Source organism: Ostrinia nubilalis, chromosome 30, assembly GCF_963855985.1.
Source record: "Ostrinia nubilalis chromosome 30, ilOstNubi1.1, whole genome shotgun sequence".
NCBI lineage: Eukaryota > Metazoa > Arthropoda > Insecta > Lepidoptera > Crambidae > Ostrinia > Ostrinia nubilalis.
The window spans coordinates 4,804,664-4,828,385 of NC_087117.1; the positions used below are offsets into that span (position 1 = coordinate 4,804,664).

At 41.7% G+C, this 23,722-nt stretch overlaps 1 protein-coding gene across 1 annotated transcript; it reads right to left on the bottom strand.

Moving 5' to 3' along the window:
* Nucleotides 1-446: 446 nt before the first annotated feature.
* LOC135085869 (transferrin-like) lies at nt 447-19,484 on the bottom strand. Its single transcript, XM_063980654.1, has 17 exons — nt 19,308-19,484; nt 14,351-14,441; nt 13,695-13,828; nt 11,273-11,421; nt 10,813-10,954; nt 9,981-10,168; nt 9,277-9,419; nt 8,572-8,741; nt 7,656-7,896; nt 6,708-6,862; nt 5,632-5,839; nt 5,161-5,287; nt 4,602-4,799; nt 3,354-3,429; nt 2,517-2,627; nt 1,725-1,866; nt 447-902 (listed from the first exon to the last, which is right to left on the bottom strand). The coding sequence occupies exons 1-17, from the start codon at nt 19,366-19,368 to the stop codon at nt 545-547; spliced, it is 2,694 nt and encodes an 897-aa protein (XP_063836724.1). The 5' UTR covers nt 19,369-19,484; the 3' UTR covers nt 447-544.
* Nucleotides 19,485-23,722: the final 4,238 nt, after the last annotated feature.

Genomic DNA, 23,722 nt, shown 5'->3' on the forward strand with positions numbered 1-23,722 from the left:
ATACTAATATTATAAATGCGAAAATAACTCTGTCTGTCTGTCTCGCTTTCACGCCTAAACCACTGATCCGATTTTGATGAAATTTGGCATAGAGATAGTTCGAGTCCCGGGAAAGGACATAGGATAGTTTTTATCCCGGTTTTTGAAACAGGGACGCGCGCGATAAAGTTTTTCTGTGACAGACAAAATTCCACGCGGGCGAAGCCGTGGGCGGAAAGCTAGTAGAGCATATCTGAAGTCTCGCTAACGTCTCAAAACCATCCTCCTGGTACTGATTTAAGCGCTAGAGCTATAAATACAACCTACTTAACGGCCGGTTCACACATGTCTCCGTTTTACTGTTCCGTTTTATCGTGTACGTTTTTTTTTCGTCGATGTATGTATTACTGTATACAGAATACTGTGTCATGTGTACAACTACATACGCCATCGACGAAAAAAAACGTACACGATAAAACGGAACAGTAAAACGGAGACATGTGTGAACCGGCCGTAAGATGCCACATTGCTTTCTTGATGTGCTGTTGGTCATACTCTAAACTCGCTAATACACCACGAATCTGGCCATCAGTCCCATAACGGCCATGGTCATGACCGACATTATATTCCTATTGGCCAAACCATTCACCCCCGGGATAATTCCAGGAGTGGGTGTGGTCGCTGCACTGGTGCACGCCTCCAAATGGGTGAATAAGTTGATGTAGTTCCTAGCCGGTTGATGGGAGACGAACACGTTAGGTTCTGTCAAGCCTACGGTGGAATCCTTGAACAAAAGGTCGCTGGTCCCGTCGAAGGGATCGTAGATGTGCATGTTGATGAGTTGTTCAGAGACAGCGTTGTAGCCGAAATGCTCGTCGATCGCGTCCAAGAAGACGTTGATGCTGTTGAAGATTGGGTCGTTTCTGAAAAGAATTTGGGAACCATTAGATTCTGTTGATATTAGAGCTAGCCAAGGGGCGGAACGAGTGAGCGGTCGCGCTAAGCATCTAACAAGGGCGCTACATCTTTCTACCGTTTTCTGTGGTCTTACATAATAGAGAAGTCAAGTCAGTCTTTTTCGTGTACTTTTAAATCCAGGATCTTGATCAGGCACTTACGCCCAAGCAGATTCAAGGGCTATGCCAAACCATAGTGATTGTTTTTTCACAATATCTCAAACGCTAGAAAGGAGGATGCCATCAAGTGTCTGCTTTCATCATCATCATCATCATCTCAGCCATAGGACGTCCACTGCTGAACATAGGCCTCCCCCAATGCTTTCCATGTTGCCCGGTTGGTAGCGGCCTGCGTTCAGCGCCTTCCTGCTACCTTTATGAGGTCGTCGGTCCAGACTTCTACCTTGGTTCAGTAAATCGTAGATCCTGGGAATCTGGGTTTCCTGAGCATCCACCCTGAGTATAATAGGTGTGTGCCTCTATTAAGTACTTATGTAAAAAATCGTTTTTTTTATGTGACAGGAGGCAAACGAGCAGACGGATCACCTGATGGTAACTTCGTAGATCTATAACAGGTCTACGCACGAACCACGTTCAAAGTCTATGTCCATTCTTCTAATGCTTTCTGGTCCTGTTAATAAGTCTTACTTAAAAAGTCCTGTTAAAAAGTCTTACTTATAGACGTAGTCTCCTGAAGATTGTATTTCATTCTTTCAGTTTTAGGAGGGCTGCTATGATCATGGGCGTACCAGAAGCTGAGCACGCCCATGGCTATAGTGGTGTTCTTACCTTCTCGTGAGGACTTCAGCGTCAACCACGTGCGCGATGAGGCAGCCATCATCGATGTTGGTACCAGGGAACAGCGCCAGGGTGTTGTTGGAGCACAACGCTCGGAATCGGGTGCCGTCAATGTTCAGAGCTCGCAGTTGTGCTGTGACAGAAGAATTTCAATTTTGTGACTTTGAAGGCACTTTTTCAGAAATGAAGCATATTTTTGTGACCCTAAACCACTCTTTCAACCGCAGACGGAAACTTGGCATATCACCGAAAAGAAATTGCCCTTTCTTTGGTGGTAACTAATTGTGACTCAATTCCATTGAAATTTGATATGAGCATATTTAGTGACTATAATAACCACTTTTTTAACACAAAGGGCAGGGCCGGATCTACCTATGGGCTGATTGGGCTGCAGCCCAGGGCCCCGGTGTTACAAGGGGCCCCCAGATCCCGCTAAAAAGTAGGCCATAATTTGAAAAAAAAAAAAAAGTCTGTAAAGTCGGTTTACGGACGATATTTTTACGTGACAACGTCATAAGAAGTTTCAGCCCAGGGCCCCACAAATTCACGATCTGGCCCTGACAAAGGGTAATCGAACCCGCGACTTCTGAGTTGAAGACTACCACTTATGGCTTATTAAGGCTTATACCACACCACAGAGGCGTTTAAAACATATTGCTTACTTTATAATAATATCGCACTTCTGGATCCATTATGTATATTATGAATTAAAATTATTTGGTAAGTTTTATTTTGCCTTATGTATCCAATCCTTCAAAATGCTAAAAATATAATAACGCTTACCGTCAATGTTTTGCAACTCGACGACAGCGACATCTGTGTGCTCGCTGGCGAGACAGCTGACGGATCCTTGGTTCCCGAAGAACAGGTTGGAGGAGTTGAAGGCACAGGTGACTGGAAGAAGAAAATGCAATTACTTAAGTACCTCCTACCTCACTCCCTTTAACATCGATCCATAAATAACATTTTTAACATCGATCCATAAATAATAGGTAGGTAATACGGTAAGAACAAGTCATAGATCGTTTCTCGTTTCATCAACGAAGACGCGCCCCACCATTCTTCCGCTAATGTTTGAGTGTTATCGGTACACGCTAAATTATCCACGCACACTACATAATAATGCCGCTCGGATTGCTCGGATCAAACTCCCCGCACCCCGCGCTTCCTTCGACCAAAAATTGGTGGGGCGCGTCTTCGTGGATGAAACGATCTATAGAAGCTCAGAAGTTGACTACAAGCAACAGCAGTAGACGACGTGTCGTCGCGACGGAAACTAATGTAGCGTTCGCTACAGACGCGTTGAAGCTACTCGTATTTCATATAAATACAATAGAAACCCAGTCCCACCTCTCGTTCCCACCACTGCAACTCCTGTGTAGCCAGGATCTACAGCTTGACCGCCATAAAAACCCAAGCAATGAAGGTCAAGTTTGTCCAGGGGGAAAGTTAAACTGTCATTAGACCCGCAACGAAATTAATCAGAAGAACATAGAAGGAGTTCGAAGTTAAGGTTCGACTTCGATGTCGCTTCGAAAGCGGATGAGACGCGTGGTCTGCTGCTGCTGCGTGTAAGTAGTCAGTCGGATTCGAACTTGTACTTTTAGATATTATACTCACAGTTGGAAACGTCAGTTCCGTTGAGTACGCTGAGGTTGGGTCTGCAAGCCGTACACAGGGTCGTGGCGTCGAATTGCTGAAAAAACAAATGATTTGTTAAAAAACGCTCATTAAAAAGTACCTACACGTAGGTAGGTACTTAATACTACAAAAAAGAATCATAGAAGCGTTTTAATCCCGGCTTTTGGAAATAAGTAGGACGAGCGCGATGAAGAAAAAAGATAAAGACCAATATTCTCGCCAACACAAGCCTCAAAAAACTCATAAAAACTAACTCATTTATTTTTGCAAATAAGTACCTACTTAGACTTTAACCTCTTCTATACTTTGTCTCATATATATCTGTGCAACCTCTGTCAACTGCTTTGTCTCAGATCTAAGACGACTACTTTGGTCATTTTGAAACATCATTTGAAAACCGTAGCAGTTGAGGGTGCAGTTTTGCGCGGCTCAATAGCACGCCAAAGGTTAAAAAGCACTTTTACACGTCCCAGTATTAACCCTACCACTGCTTCGGGACAATAAATGGGCCAGTGCTGAGAAGAAGCAGCGCAAGAATGTCACTATTGTTAGCCTCCTTTTCGAGGGCTACTTACCTAATTAAAAATTTTGAGTCAATGGAAGGCAAAGTCAAAGGAAGGACTTCTGATGTTTTACCATGACTTTGCAGGGTGTCACATAAATGTACCTACTCATATTCCATGACTAAACCATTTAAATCCGAAAAACAAAACCACTGTGTGGTAAAGGAAACTGACCTTTCCACGTTTGACGAGGCATCCCTTTTCTTTAGATTTGTGGCAATATGGCCGAGGTGGTTTCTTTTCACCAACCTAACAGTAAAATGTCAGTTAATAAGTTTCAGTACCTAATGCTGCGAATAGGAAAGCGCTTAGGCAAGTATTAGACATTAATGTATTGAGTGGATAAACTCTTGTTTGTATCAAAGTATTTCTACCTCAATGACCTAAATAAATCTTCACTCGAAGAATTCGATAGGGTTTATGTCTGAAGACTGACTTCACTTAGCAAAAGCAGGTCGCCAAAAGTATCATGTTATAGCGGTGGGAACGAGAGGTAAGTACTAAGTGAGAATAGTTAGTCCTGTTTCTTCCTTGACGTTTCAAAGCCATGCGTAATTACATACAAACGTGTTAAAGTTCCTCTGTGGTTGAGGATTCCGGGTGAAGCACGCTTCCACCTTCGGCCTGATCATCACCTTCAAGAGAAAACTCTTGTTTAACTTACGTCCGAAGCGTCGGAGATGGTGTGTGAGTGGTGCAGCTCGCCCGGTGCGCACGCGCCGCTGAAGAACTCTCCGACCGCGCGCTGGTAGTTGCACTGCGACGAGCTGATGACTGTTCTCTCTGTCTGTCTCCTTATAAAGTACATGTTCTGTCTCTCTCTATACTTACTTCGTAGAGATTGTGGTCGAGCTGATATCAACTAAAGTATTTCTTTCGTGGCCTGTCATTAAAGACCTTATTAAGAAGCTGAATGTTGCACAGCGTGCTATGGAAAGGGCTATGCTCGCTGATGACCTCAGAGCCACTCCTACCGCGCGCTTGTAGTTTCCCTGCAGCGAGCTGATGTCTATACTCTCTCTCTGTCTCATCATAGAGCACATTTTTTGTCTCTCTTTCTACTTACCTCAGAGCCACTCCTACCGCGCGCTGGTAGTTACTCTGCGACGAGCTGATGACTCTGCTTTCTCTTTCTGTCACCTTATAAAGTCTATCTTTTGTCTCTCTCCCTCTTTCTCTCTCTCTCCCTCTCTCTCTCTTTCTCTCTCCCTCTCTCCACTTACGTCCGAAGCGTCGGAGATGGTGTGCGAGTGGTGCAGCGCGCCCGGTGCGCACGCGCCGCTGAAGAACTCTCCGACCGCGCGCTGGTAGTTGCACTGCGTGGAGCTGATGACTGTTGTCTCTGTCTGTCTCCTCATAAAGTCTATGTTTTGTCTTTCTCTCTCGATACTTACGTCAGAGTGACTCCCACCGCTGGTAGTTGCACTGGGTGGAGCTGATGACTGTTGTCTCTGTCTCTCTCCTTACTAAGTCTACCTTTTTGTCTCTCTTTCCACTTACGTCAGAGCCACTCCCACCGCTGGTAGTTGTACTGGGTAGAACTGATGACTCTGCTTTCTCTGTCTGTCTCCCTAGTTTCTTACGTGGCCTCTCACTAAAGACCTTCAAGAAGCTGAAAGTTGCACAGTGTGCGATGGAGATGATATGCTCGCTGATGACTGTGTTCTCTCTGTCTGTCTCCTTATCAAGTCTATCTTTTGTCTCTCTCTGTCTGTCTCCCTATAAAGTCTATCTTCTGTCCCTCTCCACTTACGTCCGAAGCGTCGGAGATGGTGTGCGAGTGGTGCAGCGCGCCCGGTGCGCACGCGCCGCTGAAGAACTCTCCGACCGCGCGCTGGTAGTTGCACTGCGTGGAGCTGATGACGCCGCGGTCTTGGGCCGCTCGGAGGAACGCCACGTACGCTGCGGAGGTTAAGAGTATGTAGTTCTGAAGGTTAGTACGAGATGGCGCTGTACGCATTTACATCGCGGTATTGTTTTTTATAGGCAACGAGGCGGGCCACCGAAATAAGTGCTACCGTAAACTAGCTAGTTGGCGCCACTGTCAAGTCACTTGTTAGTGGCTAAGAATGGCACCAATTGGTGACTACAACAAAAGAATACCTACTGACCGCCTCGAGTTGATACGGTTACGATCCCTTTCCGGGTTGTTATTTGTGCTACGTTCTTGAGTCTCTGGTAAATTAGAAAGGGTTCATCGTCTCCTGCTGTGGAAACTAAATGACCTGATTGCGTCACTCCAGTGGTGGTTTCTGTGGCACACCATCATGGGTCATCATAAATATGCATTCGCAAAAGCGTCAACAACCCTATTAAGTAATGGCGGTTGGCGCCACTGGCAAGTCCTTTCCTGGTCCGTCGATGGCGCTAATTGTAATTTTGGTAATTTTTGAAACAGAGATGATGATTATTACGTATAGGTATTATACAAAGCTATGCCTGCCTCTGTGTGATATCACGTCACCCATAACCAGTGTGAGTGCGAGAGAAAAGAGAGAGTACTACCAGAGTAAATACAAATGAGTAGGTTATCTTCATAGAAACGCACCGGGCGTGGTTTGTATGTGAGCGCGCCAATACGTATACGGCGCGCACGCACAAACTGACAAAATTTAGCGGGGAGCCAGTCGTGGTTGCGCCGAATTTTGTCAGTATATTGGCGCGCTCACATACAAACCGCGCTCGGTGCGTTTCTATGAAGATAACCTACTCATTTGTATTTAGGTACTCTGTTAAGTACTACTTTAAAGATAACAGAGGAATCTCTCACCAATGCTGCCGTATTCCGGGAAGCAAGCGACTCTATCCCTCAAGTTCTCGAAGCGGGTGATGTTCTCTGCGGCGGACGACTTGATGAGGGTGGCCACCCGGGATGACGCGCCGCGGCTGTTCTGGACCAGCTTGACGGGGGACAGGTTGTAGTGGCTGGTGGAGGAATATTTGCTTAAAACATTACTGCACAGAGAAATAATTATGATATGTCCCACAAGGCATGGGCATAGCTGCCTCCTCTGGAAGTCAAGTTGAAGGAGCTAAGTCGAAAACTATCTGATCTCTGACTAATTTATTTATTTATACTTTTGCACATAAAACTGTACAGTGGCGGACTTAATGCCAGATGGCATTCTCTGCCAGTCAACCACAGGGTCCACAGGTAAATTAGAGAGACTAAGGTGGTGCAAAAAATATGACGGTTTAGTTAATAGGTATACTTACAGAGGATTAGATAAAATAAATAACATAAGAATACATATTAATATAACAGACTTAAGTCAATCGAGTGCGCTGCGTTGCGCACCCAGGTGCACTTGTTTTCTTCCAAGGAGACTACATAGTACTATTATTGTGTAGTCCTAGTCCAGTACTATGGTATCAGTAAAGGCTAGCACAGACATGGCGAGGAGATCGAAGCGTGGTTCAAGTCGAAAAGCATGAGATTCCAATCCAAGTGTCCGTTATGAGTGCTAGTGTTTGAAGGCTCATGTCACCAGGCGGAGCCGTCAAGCGCCATATGGAGCCACCAGAAGTAAGTCCCACGCTCTCGTAGCAGCTTAACGGCGCTTGGGTGCCGTCTGCTAATATTTAGCTTTAGCATGTCATTTCCAATCGTATGACAACAACAACATTAAGGTTTTGTTCAGATTACTCTCTTCTTTGTCTCTTCGCCTAGCCTCACCAGGTCTACACTGTCTCTAATACTAGTTAAAATTACTCTTACCGTCTAGCAATATATCCGTAGTGAGAATCCACCGAAAAGAAGTCAGATCGTGATTCCCTGATGTCGTCCAAACAGTCGAACACGCTCGCTCGTTGCTGGCAAGATATGGGGGGCTGGATGCCCAGGGAATGAGCTGCGTTCCGCACCCAGGTGCACTTGGTCTGTTCTAGGGTGGAGACGGTGCACCAGCGACGGGCTGGCAGGCAGGACGGAGCGGAGTCGATGCTGGGAATGTTGCGGACTGGAGGGAGATACAAAATTGGTATTAATTAATATAATTTATTCGATCCAGCTCAGATCCAGTTCCAGCTATAATATATTTCCGGTCTTGTCGTCTCGTTCTCTTACAAAGAATCACCATTTGATGAGGATCAAATTGAAATGAGTCTTAGTGGCCGATAGTAACAAATATGGTAACTATTTCTGTGGAGGTTAAAAAGTTGACTGAGTTTCTTTCGCCACTTCGTCTCAGCACTAGGAATTGTTGCCCTGAAGTGGTGGTAAGACAAGCTACATTTATATTGGGACGTGTAGATGCAAGTAAGTGTGCATTAAAAGTGCCTGCATACTTACTATAAAATAATTTAATTTGAAGTGCGATCCAGGTTCCAGGCTATGTAACCAGCCTTTGGGCACCAATGCTCACGGGAAATCCAGGGGTGCGCGATAACGTTTTATCTTAAAAACTTTTAAAAAAGAATTCATCAAGTTACTAGGCATTGTTAAAACTTATTTATTTCTTGCTTTTAGTAAACCATAATATTAATTATCACTAAAGGTTTGCAGTTAATTGAACTCCCAGAATTTTGGGTATGGATGTCAATGAATTTTTTGGATTTCAAAGTAAACTTTAAATTTAAATGGGATGTAGGTACCACCATTTTTGGAGTTTGCTATTGACTGGCTTTAAACTCACTTGCTCCAGTGTAGTTGGCGGGCGAGACCAGGTTGGTTTCGTGCACCAAGTTCCAGTTGGCGCCCCCGGCCAGGACTGCGAACAAGTTGGTCTGCCACGAGCTGGCGCCGAAGTCCGCGCCTGTAGGCCACCACGTGCGAAGGTTGCTCGCTACGCTCTCTGCTACGGCGCTGTAGGAATAAAATTATGTTTTTATAAAACATAGGCCTGAAAAGGTAGAGCTAAGAGATGCCTTTTAATTATACCCTCGACTGCGTAGCCAGACATATTATTATGTTGCCTTAGATTGACAGTTTTTATATTCCGCAGTTTAAGGGTTATAAGAACTCTTGTAACCTTTTTCACACACAACAAAGATTTTATGGGCCGTATACATAATCGGCATTTTAAAAGCCAAACTACTGAACGATATATTTTCAGTGAGTTAACGAATGTAATAATGTCTTGGCAAGCCTCTTGTAGTACGCAGAACTGACGGCCGATGGGGCAGCAAGGTTCTGGAGTGGAGGCATCGTGCCGAAATCGTAGCGTAGGACGTCCACCCACAAGGTGGACCGACGACCTCACAAAGGTAGCGGGAAGGCGCTGGATGCAGGCCGCCACCAACCGGCCATTGTAGAAATCATTGGGGGAGGCCTATGTTCAGCAGTGGCCCTATGGCTGAAAATGAAGCCTCTTGCTAGAAAAAATTGGCCAAACTCTTACCTTCTAGCAACGACGGCACTCCACGGCTGCTTCACCAAAGAACAAGGCGACAGAGGGGTGTTCAGAGCCTCTGTGGTGAGGGGGACGAGGGAGCCGTCTTCACAGAGAATGCTGTGGGTAGCTGCGAACTGGGGACTGCGCAACTGGAACAAATTCTTTGATTATTATCATTTCTTCATGCTCGGAGTTTCCCTGCGTGATCGAATCAGAAATGAGAGCCGTAGGAGAACCAAAGTGACTGACATAGCCCGCAGAATCGCTAAAATCAAGCAGTGGGCGGGGCGCATAGCTTGCAGAGCTGATGGCCGCTGGGGCAGGATAGTTCTCGAGTGGCGACCACGAACCAGAAGATAGTGTGGGCAGCCCCCCCACTAGGCGGACCGACGATCTGGTGAAGGTCGCGGGTACTTCCTGGATGCAGGCAGCGCAGGACCGGTCGTTATAGAAATCGTTGGGGAAGCTTTGTCCAGCAGTGAACGTCATTTGACTGAAAAGAAAGAAGCTCAAGATACTCGTATGTTGTGCCGAAGTGATGGTAGGGCAAGCTATATTGGGGGTATTGGGACCTACAACCCGGTGAAATTACTGCACACTTAACAGCCGTGACGTCACATCGACACTGTAAGGACGAAGCTGTGCGCATTTCAGCAAGGTTCGCAGTTAGCTTGATCAGGTTTTACAATGAAAAGTCATGATATACTTACGGTAAAGAACTCCCTGACGTGCTGCCAAGCGACAAACGCCACTGTTCCGTTGGTGGTAAGGCAGTCTAGCGCCTGGATGTGCCTGTTGCTGTTTAACACGCCTGCCACGCTGACGGCGGCGCTAGTGTCGTAGCCTGCGCAAACGCCGGGAGCGGAGCACATAGCGCAAAGGTTGGGGAAACGGCTCTCTGTAAAGAATAAACTGTTGTAGTCGATAGAACACACTTTATTGCACCTAAGCCACACAAGAAAAGAATAAGAAAGAATATGCAAAAGATACAGCACAAGTTAGGCAGTCTTATCGCCATTTAAAGCTGTCTCTTCCAGACAACTTAGAGCTAGTTGTAGCTACGAATATTATACCTACCTATTGCCTACAGACAACGGCTGTGGCATCTTATTATTATGGTATTAAGTCCAATTTAAACGAAATTTGTTCTGTTTTTTTGTTTTCTTTTGTGTCAAATAAAGTTTTTCTTATTCTTATTCAAAAATTTTCGGTGAATATTTTCAGTAGGTACCTACTTAACAACAAATTTCTACATTAAAGGATTTTGCAGTCTTATTAGTGCCAGCGGCTTTTTCGATGTGATAGGTTCGAGCTTTCCAGTTGCTTTTCATTCTTTTTAAAATTCTTAAAATCATTTATTTTTAATCCTCAGAGTTGATCAAAGCATATAAAACGGGTGTAGTTACATTGTCTCTTTAAAAACTGGAAAATTTTCGTTTACTGGCTCTCATTTGATGGCTCTTCCATCTCAAAAGGTTTCTCTCACCCCTGTTCTACGCTGAGGACGAAGAAAGTACTAAAAAAATATTTGCAGAAACTTACTAAGGTTCGCATCGAGGGTAGCATTGGCGCTCCAGGGTCCTGGGCGGCAGGCTTCGGAGAAGAAGTTGCTGAGGGTGGTCACCTCCATCTCCTCAGCTGTTCTGGAGCCCACATCCCCTTCGCAGCGGTCGGTGCGGGCGGCCTGGTGAAGGAAGCGCAAATACATGAGCAAGGGAGTTAAGCGAGCTTGATCTCTCTGATGATGCTTGGTGTTTATTTACGAGATCGAATCAGAAATGAGGAGATACATAAACGAACTAAAGTCGCTGACATAGCCCGACGGATTAGCAAGCTGAAGTGGCAATGGGCAGGCCACATAGTACACAGAACTGACGGCCAATGGGGCAGCAAGGTTCTGGAGTGGAAACCGCGTAGGACGTCCACCCATAAGGTGGATTCAGGCCACCACCAACCTGCCATTGTGGAATTTGGCTGAAACGAACGAACGAACGATACTCACAGCGACTTCCATGGCCCTCAACACTCGCGGAGACCAGCGGATGTCAGCCACTCCGAAACCAGGGTGGCAGTAGCGACCGTTCCGCAGACCAGCGAAACCGTTCGTGTGGTTGTTGGGCACCACTACTACAGCTTCAAAGGAGTATGGCTCTGAAACAAATTCATTGTGAAATTAGTTGAATAAGTAGGTAGGGTGACGGCACCAGTAATGGACACGGCACCAATTATGGACATTTTTTTCGCTGATCGAATTTATTAAGCAACTGTCGCAACATTTTGAACTGCCCCCCTAGACAAAACGCACTTTTTGATCGAATCGAAAATCGAATCCGTCAAATTCCATACAAAAAAGGGGCTTTTCGACCACTTTTCGACTGGTTTGCGATTATAATGGCACTTTAAAATCACAATCAATAGACGTTTGGGCTATCATTTTGACACACGTCACCAAAATCGGCCACTTTGTTTTAAGATAGCTGCGAAGTGAAATCTCGTTGCGCGCGGTGGTCATGAAAATCCGTTTATACTATTGAAATCGTTTAGGAAGTGAGTACATATTTAATTTTGTGCATGGTGTTATCTTGTGTTGTGTTATAATGAGATTTGATGTTATTTTTACTGAATGATAATAAATAGCAAGTAAATTGAGCTAAGTTGTAAATGTCCAATCACAGCCATAAGTTTTTTGTGGGGTTTGTTCATTACTGGATTCGAAATTTTATGAAATCCAGTAATGGACAAGTGTCCATGCTTAAGGCTTTTATTACTTTTTTAGTTTATTGTATTTAATTATTTAATTTGACGCACTAAACATTTCAGTTGAGTTGATTTTGTGATAACTCTTTATTTTCCAATAATGGACGATGTCCATAACTGGGTATTATTAGTTGTCCATGATTGGGTTCTTTGTTTTTTCTTAAGATGGCACCAAAGAAAAATTACACCCCGAACAAATGGGGAGAGCATTGGATGTAAGGATGGGAGAAAAGATAAGCACAGCTGCCCTCCGGTTTGGGGTTCCTCGAATAACCTTGCACAACAAGGTGACAGGCAAAAAAGTCCGGCAGTTTGAATGGGGCCTCTATACTATCCTCACGGCAGAGGAAGAGGACATTCTGGTAAAATCACATATGCTCGGTAGTGTAGCGGGGTACGCGGGTGGTAACAAGCACCGTTTTGAAAGTTTAGGAGATGTTTGAACAAGGTTTTTTACTAGTAAAGTAATAGATTAAATAAAATTTTATTTATATTTTTCTTGTAATTACTTTCATGTCTACTGAGATGGGTGTTGTTTTACAAAACCACACACTGTATAATCTTTCTACATTGAAGAATAAATGCTTTTTTAGTCATAGTTGTACTAGGAAAAAAAGTACTTTTTTGATCGTTTTTTTTTAAATTTTAATTGTGTTTTATGGGTGTTCGTTAACATAAATATCTTGTCAGTCTCACCAGTAATGCCGAAGTCTGCGTCAAGTCAAGTTCCGGGCGCGCCATTCGACACTTCGTTAACAACAAAGCTGAAAGTGGCTCTAGATTTGTAAATTTGTATTGCTAAGATTCTAATTTCTTACCTGATAGATCTCAGTTATGTATTTATATTATGTTACCAATTCTAAGCTGCAGTTACTGGCAAAGAGGCAAAGCCTCAATTAATGTTAAATAAAATAAATAACTTTATAAATGATTGAAATTCTGATAGTAAGTACTTATAACTTGGAAATCTAAGACTGATCATGTTGAAAGTTCAAATAGCATGAATAAAAGTTGATTTGAGGCATCATTTGTTTCATTTATGTGTTCAATATAAAAGTGTCCATTAATGGATGTTCATAATTGGGTCCATGTCCATAACTGGGTGTCCATTACTGAAGTTTTGATGTCCATCAATGGTGATTTCGTAAATTTCAATTTATGTATTTTTAATTAATTTTATATTAAACATACAGGATTATTAGTTTTATTTAAATGTTCCTCATCTATTTAAGTGCCGAAAAAAAAATCACCATTTTTGTATAGTCAAAAAACATCACATTTTGAAACAAAATTCTAATTTAGTGCGCTTAACATGTCCATGATTGGTGCCGTCACCCTAAGGTATTCTTAAGTGTATCTTCTTTCAGCAGTCAGGACCACTAAGTAAGGATGGCGGAGGCTGATGCCGAAGATGGTGGTGATGGAGGTTGCGTCTTACATCACATCGGGGTCACCAATGTTCCCATATGATGCTCAACCACAATAAGGAAGCTAAGGTGTTAGTGCTTCCTTCCGAGCGGGTAGTGTGCTCGGGGACCAAGGTCCAATTTTCACCATCTTGGTTTTCCTATACATATGTATATGCTGGGCAGGGTAGAAAAATCCGTCACAGCGATGCTGACCGATATGTACGAATATCCGTCAGATTTAAGTCTTATGAAACTCACCCTGTCTGTTCACGTCTCTGACGGTGGCCACCACCCGAAGGTCGTTGGACTGCTGCGCCAAGAGGAGCAGTTCCTCGTCAGAGAACACTCCGAAGTCGGCCGCCCCTCGCACCAGCCTGGCTGCGCACTCCACTCTGGAAGACATTGAAGATTGAACTGATTGAAAATCTGGAAGAATATTGTTTTTATCTTACGTTTTATTGCACTATTGTGGCTGATCTGATAAACTAATGCCCGTTTTCACTATCAATCCCAAATTTTTAAGTGACCCCTATGGTTTAACAAATAACAGGAATTTGTTTACATTGGGGTCACTAAAAAATTAGGGATTGATGGTGAAAACGGGCATTGTCCCCTAACCACGCCCTAACCAAACAAATATTCATACGGTTTTCCATCCTATACCTATCCACCTACTATTCTAGAATTTTAAAAATTATTTCATTTTGAAAATTGTTTTCGATAATTCGTTTGATGTGTAGTCCCTGAAGGTTCAGACAAACCAACGCGATCACACGCGATCAGCCGGCGCGCAGCGATGGCGATCAATGCATTTGAGTCTGATCGCCATCGCTGCACGGCTGATCGCATGTGATCGCGTTGGTTTGACCGAACCTTAAGTCGCCTTTTACGACACCTTCGGGAAGATGGTTTACCTTGTGGAGACGGATTCACAGGAGACTTGGCTGCCATCCTTGTCCAGGTTCTGACAGCGTATCGAGTCTGATGTCGGCACGCAAACTTTGCCTGGGACAATGCAGAATAAAACATGAATTATTCAAAATCAAAAATATTTATTCAGTTTAGACCACAAGTGGCACTTATGAATTTTAGACCACAAGTGGCACTTATTTGGGAAATCTGTGAAGGAATTACTTCGAAACTATTCCCACCGCTGCAAATCCTGTGTAGCCAGGATCTACAGCTTGACCGCCATAAAAACCTAACCAATAAAGGTCAAGTTTGTCCCGGGAGAAAGTTAAACTGTCATTGGACCCGCAATCAAAGGAATTACTTAGTTATAATACTTTTTCAAATTCATTACTTTATTCGGTAGATACTTACGCCCGTAGGTATTCACAAATGATGCTTGCATAAGTAAGTGAAGCAGCAAATCGAACGCACAGCGTTGAAGAGCTCTGTGGTTCGTGTATGGTATGACCCTGTGCGTCCACGCACACTGTGAGACCTCATAGTAATGTTTGTAATTATAGGCCCTTTCCAGGACACTTGTACGCAACCCAAATTCCAGCTTGTAAGTCATACCACCGTTTCGGGACAACATTAACGGCTGATGGTGAGAAGAAATGGCGGAAGAAATTGAGTCACCTTTATCACTCACGTTTGGACGTTTTCTAGCATAATTTTTATTAAAAAGTATCACCAGACATGGGGTCAATGGTGAAAAAGTCTATTTAAAGCCTACTTTCAGGTTCAGGTAATTGCATAAGGCTACATAAAGCTACGGCCAGTCGACCAATAAGAACAGAGCATCAAATGAAAAATGTTGCAAAATTAAACAGAAAAAAATATTCAAACTATTTTCGCGTGTAGAAGTCGCGGGCGCAGCTTATCTAGCTATGATCGATCATCCACGAAGACGCGCCCCACCAATTTTTGATCGAGGGTATCGAGAGTTTGATCCGAGCAATCCGAATTCCGAGCGTCATTATTGTAGTGTGCGTGTGCACTCATGGATAATTTAGCATGTACCGATAACACTCAAACACTAGCGGAAGAATGGTGGGGCGCGTCTTCTTGGATGAAACGATCCTACCTAAGTCCTAAGTACATGGTGTATTCATAGCTTCAATATTTTAAAACGAATTAGGTAGTTATTCTATTTTTAACATAATTTACACACTACAAAAATAGTGTTAAGCCTTTATTTATACTGAAGTTTTCTTCATACAATGTCATATGACTTTGAAACGGTATCTCTAAATATACAGACCACTTATCAAACACTTATCGATAAGATAGCAGAAGGTGAGCCGTTTGAATCACTTTCCTAATAATGCATTATATTTGTATTAGTCTTACAAACAATTAGGTTACTTATAAGCTGAGGTGGCAAAAGAGTCTTTAAAATATTTTTCAATCAAGTTGTAGGATCTATTTCAACTATACAGAGTGGAATTTTATAATGCCACCTGGAGGGAAAGTAGGGGAGACCGGGGATGGTTGCATATAGGGGTAGGTAGACTAACCGCCAAAAACTCGCCAACGGTTTGAGTATTGCGTCATCCCAGCGCAGCCGCGCATCACTTTCCGCCCCCCGCTCATTCGTCGGTAGCGCCGCGTCGCCGGCACACGCCGTTTTCGAGTAGTGACCCGTGATTTGTTTTCATATCATGTAAGTAATATTTTCTTGTTGCATATTTTTTGATTTGGTACCTACACATTTTATGTTAACCGTTTGCCTATTAGTCAGAGTGTTTTATGAGTCCATATTGATATTATTTCTTGTGTTATTTCTTTAATAGGTGGCAGTGTGTAGGTTATCCATGCCATCGAAACTTAAAATGTCGTTTGGGGTTGGTAGACTAATTTCTTTCGGGGCTGGTTGAACCAACCAACCCCAATAACATTTCGAGTTTAAAATATCTTTCAAATTATCTATTTATTCGATTCTTAATACATACATTCTTTTTATTGCTACAGCACGATGAGGATCTACATAAAAACGAACGACTGAACGATGAAGAAATAAGACCCTTTCCTAAAGCGGCACCACGTTTAGATAATAGAAGAAATACTTGGAAACGTAAAAGTACTATACTATACAGGGTGTCACAGAATGGGTGAATCAAACTTCTAGGGGAAGTAGCTCTACTAATGTACTATGCCAAAAAAAAATGAATTTTTTTTATAGTAAAGTGCTCTCAACTCGAAATCTAGTCATTATTTTCGAAAGTTTGTTTACAGATAAACGAAGCGATCATGTACAATTAATATTAGTAAGAAAAAAGTACAAATAAACTCCAAACACATCAATTATAGCCAAATACTTAGGCAAAGCTGATTTATTTTCACATTAAAAAAAAAAATTTTATGTCCTTATGCGCTTTATTTTTTTTTTTCATATTATTTAGCGATAGTACATTAGTAGAGCTACCTCCCCTATCAGTTTGATTCACCCATCTGGGACACCCTGTATACAAAGATTGATATGTGATTTAAAATGAGACTGAAGAAGATTTTAGTTTAAAAAGTTTAAATACTAAGAGTTGATAGTTTTTTTAAAGACTTATTAAAGATGTCTGTACCTAATTATAATTGTTTTTGAATAAAGAATTCAATTAAATTGAAAATAGTGTTTTATTACTTGACTCTTCTCATAATTTCTTGCTTATTGATACGTAGGTCTACTTACCCCGGGCATATAGTCAATCTACCCCGGAACAGGGGTAGATTGACTAAGAGTTGATGTTCTATAAAATGCATTTAAATATGATGATGATATTTAATAATGAACTATGTTTTGTTGTTTTTTATTAGTTTAATAGTTCTTCTATCCATTAATGCGATTTATTTGTCTGTATGGATGAAAACACAAAAAATATGTATGATTTAGTAAAAAATTAGTCAACTATCCCCGGTCTCCCCTACTCTTAATACTGTGGATAGAAAATTTTAATCAAAGAAAACATTCCTTTATTTTTGAAAAGAAAGATAACTGCATTCAAAGATTTCCGAAAATTTTTCAAAAAGTCACTACCATACCATACATACAATTTTCGGTAAATAATTAAAATAATTTAAGATTTCATGGTTTTCCTTTCATTTTATTTAACAAGTTTGTTCGAGAGATTTCATCCTTATACTTAACCCTAACGATCGATGCAATAAAATACAGGGTGTAATTTTTAACAGATTTTAGTTGGTTCGATTCCCGGGTGTAGCAAGCAATTTATTCGAAATCTTTGAAGGCAGTTTTATTTCTTTTCAAAATTAAAGGAATGTTTACTTTGAGTAAAATTTTCTATGTTCAGTATTAAGAGTAGGTACTTTACCTCCAGGTGGCATTACAAAATTCCACCCTGTATAGCTATTCCCGCGATTTCGTACGCGTGCTATAGTTAGAATACTTATTTCCCGTTTCCTATTTCCGTTTTTGCAACATTTTTTTTACTTCTCCGCCCCTATTAGTTGCAGAGTAATGTTCGTTAAATGGGCTATCCAACACAAAAATATTTTTTCAAATTGGCCCAGTAGGTAGATACTATTACTTATTCTGTGCCAGTAGTTCCTGAGATTAACACGTTCAACCAAACAAACAGATTAGTCTGACTTACGATATTTTGTGCTTACGAGTAGTTAAGCATTCATAGGTTAAGCCGAGGTGGATTGTTAGTTGTCAGATAGCATTGGTATTAACTTGTAAGTTTTATTCAATATTCAAATTATTTTTGTTAAGGAGCCTTTCAGGACACATAGGACTGTTAATTTGATCATCACTTAAGAAGAAGTCAACTCAACTTGAGAAAAGTATCATTTATAAGGAACTCAGTAGTCTTTCTTTTCAGCCTATTGTAAAAGTATTAAAAACACAAATTACGAAAGGTTATGCAAGAAATGCTAGCTAGAAAAGCGGTGATAAAGATGACTGACACTCTAAGGTTGTAGTTATTTACAAATTGTGACAACTAACATTATTGAATTTGCATTTTTAATTTTATCCAAAAGTGGCACGTGCCATATATTTTTATTGCTTACAATAACAAAGCTTGATCGGGAAATCGTTTAATGTAAAATTTGTTAATCGTAGAAGAGCATCATGAGAAAGATTTTTCATACAAATGTGGGTAACCACGCTTGCAGCGCGTAAATGTATCGTGTCAGCATGACGCTAACCGACCTCTATCGATTTATTGAGTACTTTATCCACCATCTTGTCACTAAGTGCAAGCTTTAACGTGGGTAGCACGCTCAATTTTGAAAGGCTCAAAACTCAATTCAGTTTCAAGCATAGTTTGCGGCTTTTGATTGCTTGAATTTCAATATTTAGACGAATCTTTCTGGCCCCTTTAATTCAAACAACGAAAGTTGGCCCGGGCTTTTGTTGATCATTTTATTAGGTACCCTGTTAAAATTGTCCCATTTTTGCTTTTCATTCGAAGCTTCATGAAAAGTTAGTTTACTTTATGATAAAAAGACAAATATTTCGCTCTGCTATTCACTCTCACTTAGGTACTCACCTTGAAATTATGCTACACGTAAAAGAGACTATAGCGAAACCGTTATGCAGATAACATCTTCCAAACCTCCAAAATTTACAATGATCTATTTCATTCAATCAAAGAGTAAAGACTTGAATCACCATGGTAATATATCGCTCATATTCACAAACATTACTATGAGGTCTCACAGTGCGCGTGGACGCACAGGGTGACACACGAACCAATCACAGAGCTCTATTCAACACTGTGCGTTCGATTTGCTGCTTCACTTAAGCAAGCGTCGTTTGTGAATACGGGCGTATGTCTTGTCTTTCATTCAACCGGTGAAAAAGACATCGAAACCGGTCAAAATGGTCGTTACTTTAACGCCCGATGACTCATAACCGCCACGCCTATCGATAAAATTACATAACAATCCAAAAAAACTTACTTATTTGCGCACTGCTTAATCCAATTGCGAGAAAAACAAAAAACAATCCCTTATATCCCATTTTGGCACTCAAATCACTCAGATCATTAAAATAGCACTTAAAACACAACCGGTGGGATTCCGCGCCAAATCCGAACAGGCTAAGGCGTTCGATACTGTTGCTCTATATCCAGATATTTAAAAACTCTTGTATTAATGGTATATCGCATATCTTATCAGTTTCGAAATTCAGCGTAAAGGTGATATAACGTTCGCTGATAACAATGATAAGAGCGCGTCAGTTTGCGCACTGGCGTACCGCGGGGCTCTATTCTGAGGCACAGATTATTCGTTGTGTGATTAATTCAGTATTGATTACACATTGACATGTCTTGTCATGAGTAACTGAAATATTCCAAGAATTCTATGCTTCATAATAATAATATCACCTTTCTTCGTCCTAATGTCCACAGTTAGACAAAGGCCTCCCCATGTATTTAAAAATCTTATCTAGGTACTTCCAGCGACCTTCAATAGATCATCGGTCCACCGAGTGACTGACCTAATGAAGGTATTAGTTATCGTGTTGGTAAGGGATTAAAAGCTACAGAAGATTTAAGATTGTAAATCAGTGATTTTCCTGATTTCGTAACTATTCTATCTAGTATAGATAAATAGAAGTTTCCCTACACTTTACAAAGTAACAATGTTATAAAATAAAGGTTACAAACATGAAAAATACCTGCATTCGTAAGTGGTCATATTTCAATTCTTTAGCAAGAAGAAGATGTGGTGGAAGAAACTCAATTGAGTATTTTACACCCTCTTGTAGGTAGGTATCACCGGAAACACCATGTAAAAGATAACTTCAATTCAGTTAACTAATAAACTTTTGAAAAGTATCTTACACTTCGACCTACCTACCTAGACTCATAAAAACTCATAAAACCCATTTATTTAGGCTTTTAGAAAGCACTTTTACACGTTTCAGTATTAACCCTACCACTGCTTCGGGACAATAAATGGGCCAGTGCTGAGAAGAAGCAGCACTAGGAACTCAGTCACTATTTACCAGACCTACTTTACCATACTATCTTACAAAATCTCTGTCCTCTCGTCTCTAGGCTTTATAACAACTACTTGTAGTTTTATCTGATTGGAATCTTAGTACAGAATACATAATGCACATAATTAGTGATTTAAATGGTTATGATAACAAGAAGTAATATGTAAATACACACCTGTACATGAACTATGAAAAAGGCTACAACCGTTATCAAACGAACTGATGGCCGTTGGGGCAGAAAAACTCTCAATTCAAGTGGACCGACGACTGAAGGTTGCTGCAGGAAGTGCCTAGATGGGGGCAGCGCAGGACCAGTCAGAGTGGAAATTGAGGCAGGCCTTTGTCCAGCAGTGGACGTCTTTTGGTAGATAGAAGGAAAAGTAGGAAAGGAAGGAACACACATTCTACTATTTCCTAAGCAAAGGAAATGAATGATTCAGGGTAAACTCTGACGTTATTGAATAGATATTAACGAAAACAAAAGATTGTGACAGTCATGAAACGGATGACGGATTCCACGAACAGCGGAAATAATAAAGAATTTACGACAAAGAAATTCTTTAAAAGTTATGTCATAAAACCGATCTCAATTACAAACACATAGAGTTCCTTTTATGACTTGCTTTTGCGAATTCGATGTAATATTGTCTATATCCGGTTACTAAGCAAAACCGTAATAGAATCAGGCACGGTAGAGTCACTAGTCTTCCTAAAAGACTATTCCCACCTCTCGTTCCCACCGCTGCAACTCCTGTGTAGCCAGGATCTACAGCTTGACCGCCAATAAAAACCCAAGAAGGTCAGTTTGTCCCGGGGGAAAGTTAAACTGTCATTGGACCCGCAACGAAATTAATCAGAAGAACATAGGAGTTCTAAGTTAAGGTTCGACTTCCCTCCTGTGCAAAGCGGATGACAGGTGACAAAAAAGGTATAATAACCTTTGAAAAAAGATATACCTACATCACGGACAGTATTAAAGTGTAGAAGTTTGTGAAGTTAGGGCTTGAAGAGTTAGAAGATTGGCTCTACATGAGATCTGACATCTTTTTGACATGCTAGCCATTACTTGGATAGGACGAGACATCTTGCCAACATTTTAGCATGAGAATGTTTTTGGTGGTCTATCTACCCCACAGAATTTACTTAGGCTGAGTTGCACCACCTAACTTTGACGGTAACTATTGTTTGGAGTTTGACAGATTTTTGACATAAATTTGTTATTTATAGTAAGATGGTGCCTGGATGCGAACGGCGCAGGACCGGTCTTTGTGGAAATCCTTGGGGGAGGCCTTTGTCCAGCAGTGGACGTCTTTCGGCTGAAACGAACGAACGAAGATGGTGCAACCCAGCCTTAAAGACGGGGCTACGGTAAGTTATGCCGCATGAGCCTTCTGGGTACAGCTTCGTTATGTACACAGATAAATGTATAAAATTATCTACATTCGTAAGTAAATATTCAACTACACTCCCTTCGCAGAAGTACTTATCGGTCGATAACAAACCATGAGTGTATGGACGCAAATAATTCATGGACAGACAACTTACATGTAGGTGTTAATTCCCAATATAGCTGGGTAGCTATACCAGAGTAAATACAAATGAGTAGGTCATCTTCATAGAAACGCACGGGCGCGGTTTGTATGTGAGCGCGCCAACACGTATGCGGCGCGCACGCACACACTGACAAAATTTAGCGGGGATTAGCGGGGAGCCAGTCGTGGTTGCGCCGAATTTTGTCAGTGTGTGCGTGCGCGCCGGATACGTATATTGGTGCGCTCACATACAAACCGCGCTCGGTGCGTTTCTATGAAGATGACCTACTCATTTGTATTTACTCTGGCTATACTATCTTTATATTTCCAATAATGGGTTATCTCCCCTCCCCAACCCGCCTGGCCAGCGTGGGGTGATATAGGCCAAATACTCCATTTGCCTCTGGTAAATTAAAAAGAGACGAGATCGAATCAAAAATGAGGAGATCCGTAAAAGAGCTAAAGTCGCTGACATAGCCCGACGGATAGTAAGCTGAAGTGGCAATGGGCAGGGCACATAGTACGCAGAACTGACGGCCGATGGGGCAGCAAGGTTCTGGATTGGAGGCCAAGCACAGCGTGAGACATCCACCCACAAGGTGTATCGACTTCATAAAGGTAGCAGGAAGGCGCTGGGTGCAGGCCGCTACCAACCGGTCAATATGGAAATATCATTGAGGGAGGCTTATGTTCAGCAATGGAAGTCCTTTTGCTGAAATGATGATGACATTAAAAAAGATCGTGCTACTGCAATGGAGGCTTAATGACCTGATAACGGTGCAAAACATTTTTCAGCAAAAATTAAATTTTATCTTCAATGATAGTCGCGTGACACAATGTGATAACTTTATGTCATGGCTTTAAAATAATCTAAACTAATATTATAAACGCGAAAGTAACTCTGTCTGTCTGTCTCTCTTTCACGCCAAAACCACTAAACCGATTTGGATGAAATTTGGCATAGAGATAGTTTGAGTCCCGGGAAAGGACATAGGATAGTTTTTATCCCAGTTTTTGAAACAGGGACGCGCGCGATAAAGTTTTTCTATGACAGACAAAATTCTACGCGGGCGAAGCCGCGGGCGGAAAGCTAGTTTAAAATAATGCATGCACGAAATGAAAATGGAATTGTTATGTCTAAAATTCTAAATGATCAGATAATGTTACTTGGGTCACGAACTTTTACAAGCGGTAATTAATAATCAATTTTAAAACCTACTTAACTAACGCCCGTATTCACAAACATTACTATGAGGTCTCACAGTGCGCGCGGACGCACAGGGTGACACACGAACTAATCACAGAGCTCCATTCAATGCTGCGCGTTCGATTTGATGGCGTGTTCTTTTCGCAGTGGGGAAATAATGCTGGTTTAAAAACATAACCCTCCTTTTGGCGCAGTCGGGTAAAAAATATCAATGTATTCTAAATACCCATCGAGATACTATCACGAAGCCCCAACAAAATGGCAGCGGATCAGGAAAGTGGCAGAGAAATCGATGTTCAGGTTTGATTTCAAAAATTTTTTAAAGCCCGTAGCTTGTCAAGTGGCTCACCTCAGACCGAAAGGTCCCGGGTTCGATTCCCAGTGGGACCACATTTTCTGCTCGGATTATAGTGGTAGAGTTTGTTAAAAACTATTTCTTACTATTAAATTTCATTTAACTGGTTCTAGCTAGACACATAGCTTTCGCATTTGTGTTTTCACAACCACCAACAATACCAACATCCAACAATGCAGTAACCTACATTATAAAGTGAAATATTTCCTACATAATTTTAAGTCAAAGTCAGAGTCAAAGTCAAAATTTCTTTATTTGTTTAGACTAATAAATAGT

Bases quoted from the DNA above. Each gene is read 5' to 3' on its own strand.
- LOC135085869 (XM_063980654.1), bottom strand. From the start codon at position 19,368: ATGGGATATAAGGGATTGTTTTTTGTTTTTCTCGCAATTGGATTAAGC. The intron at 5,840-6,707 runs GTGAGAGATTCC...TAACCTCCGCAG, and splicing joins CCCGGAATACGGCAGCATTG to CGTACGTGGCGTTCCTCCGA. The intron at 903-1,724 runs GTAAGAACACCA...AATTCTTTTCAG, and splicing joins GCTGAAGTCCTCACGAGAAG to AAACGACCCAATCTTCAACA.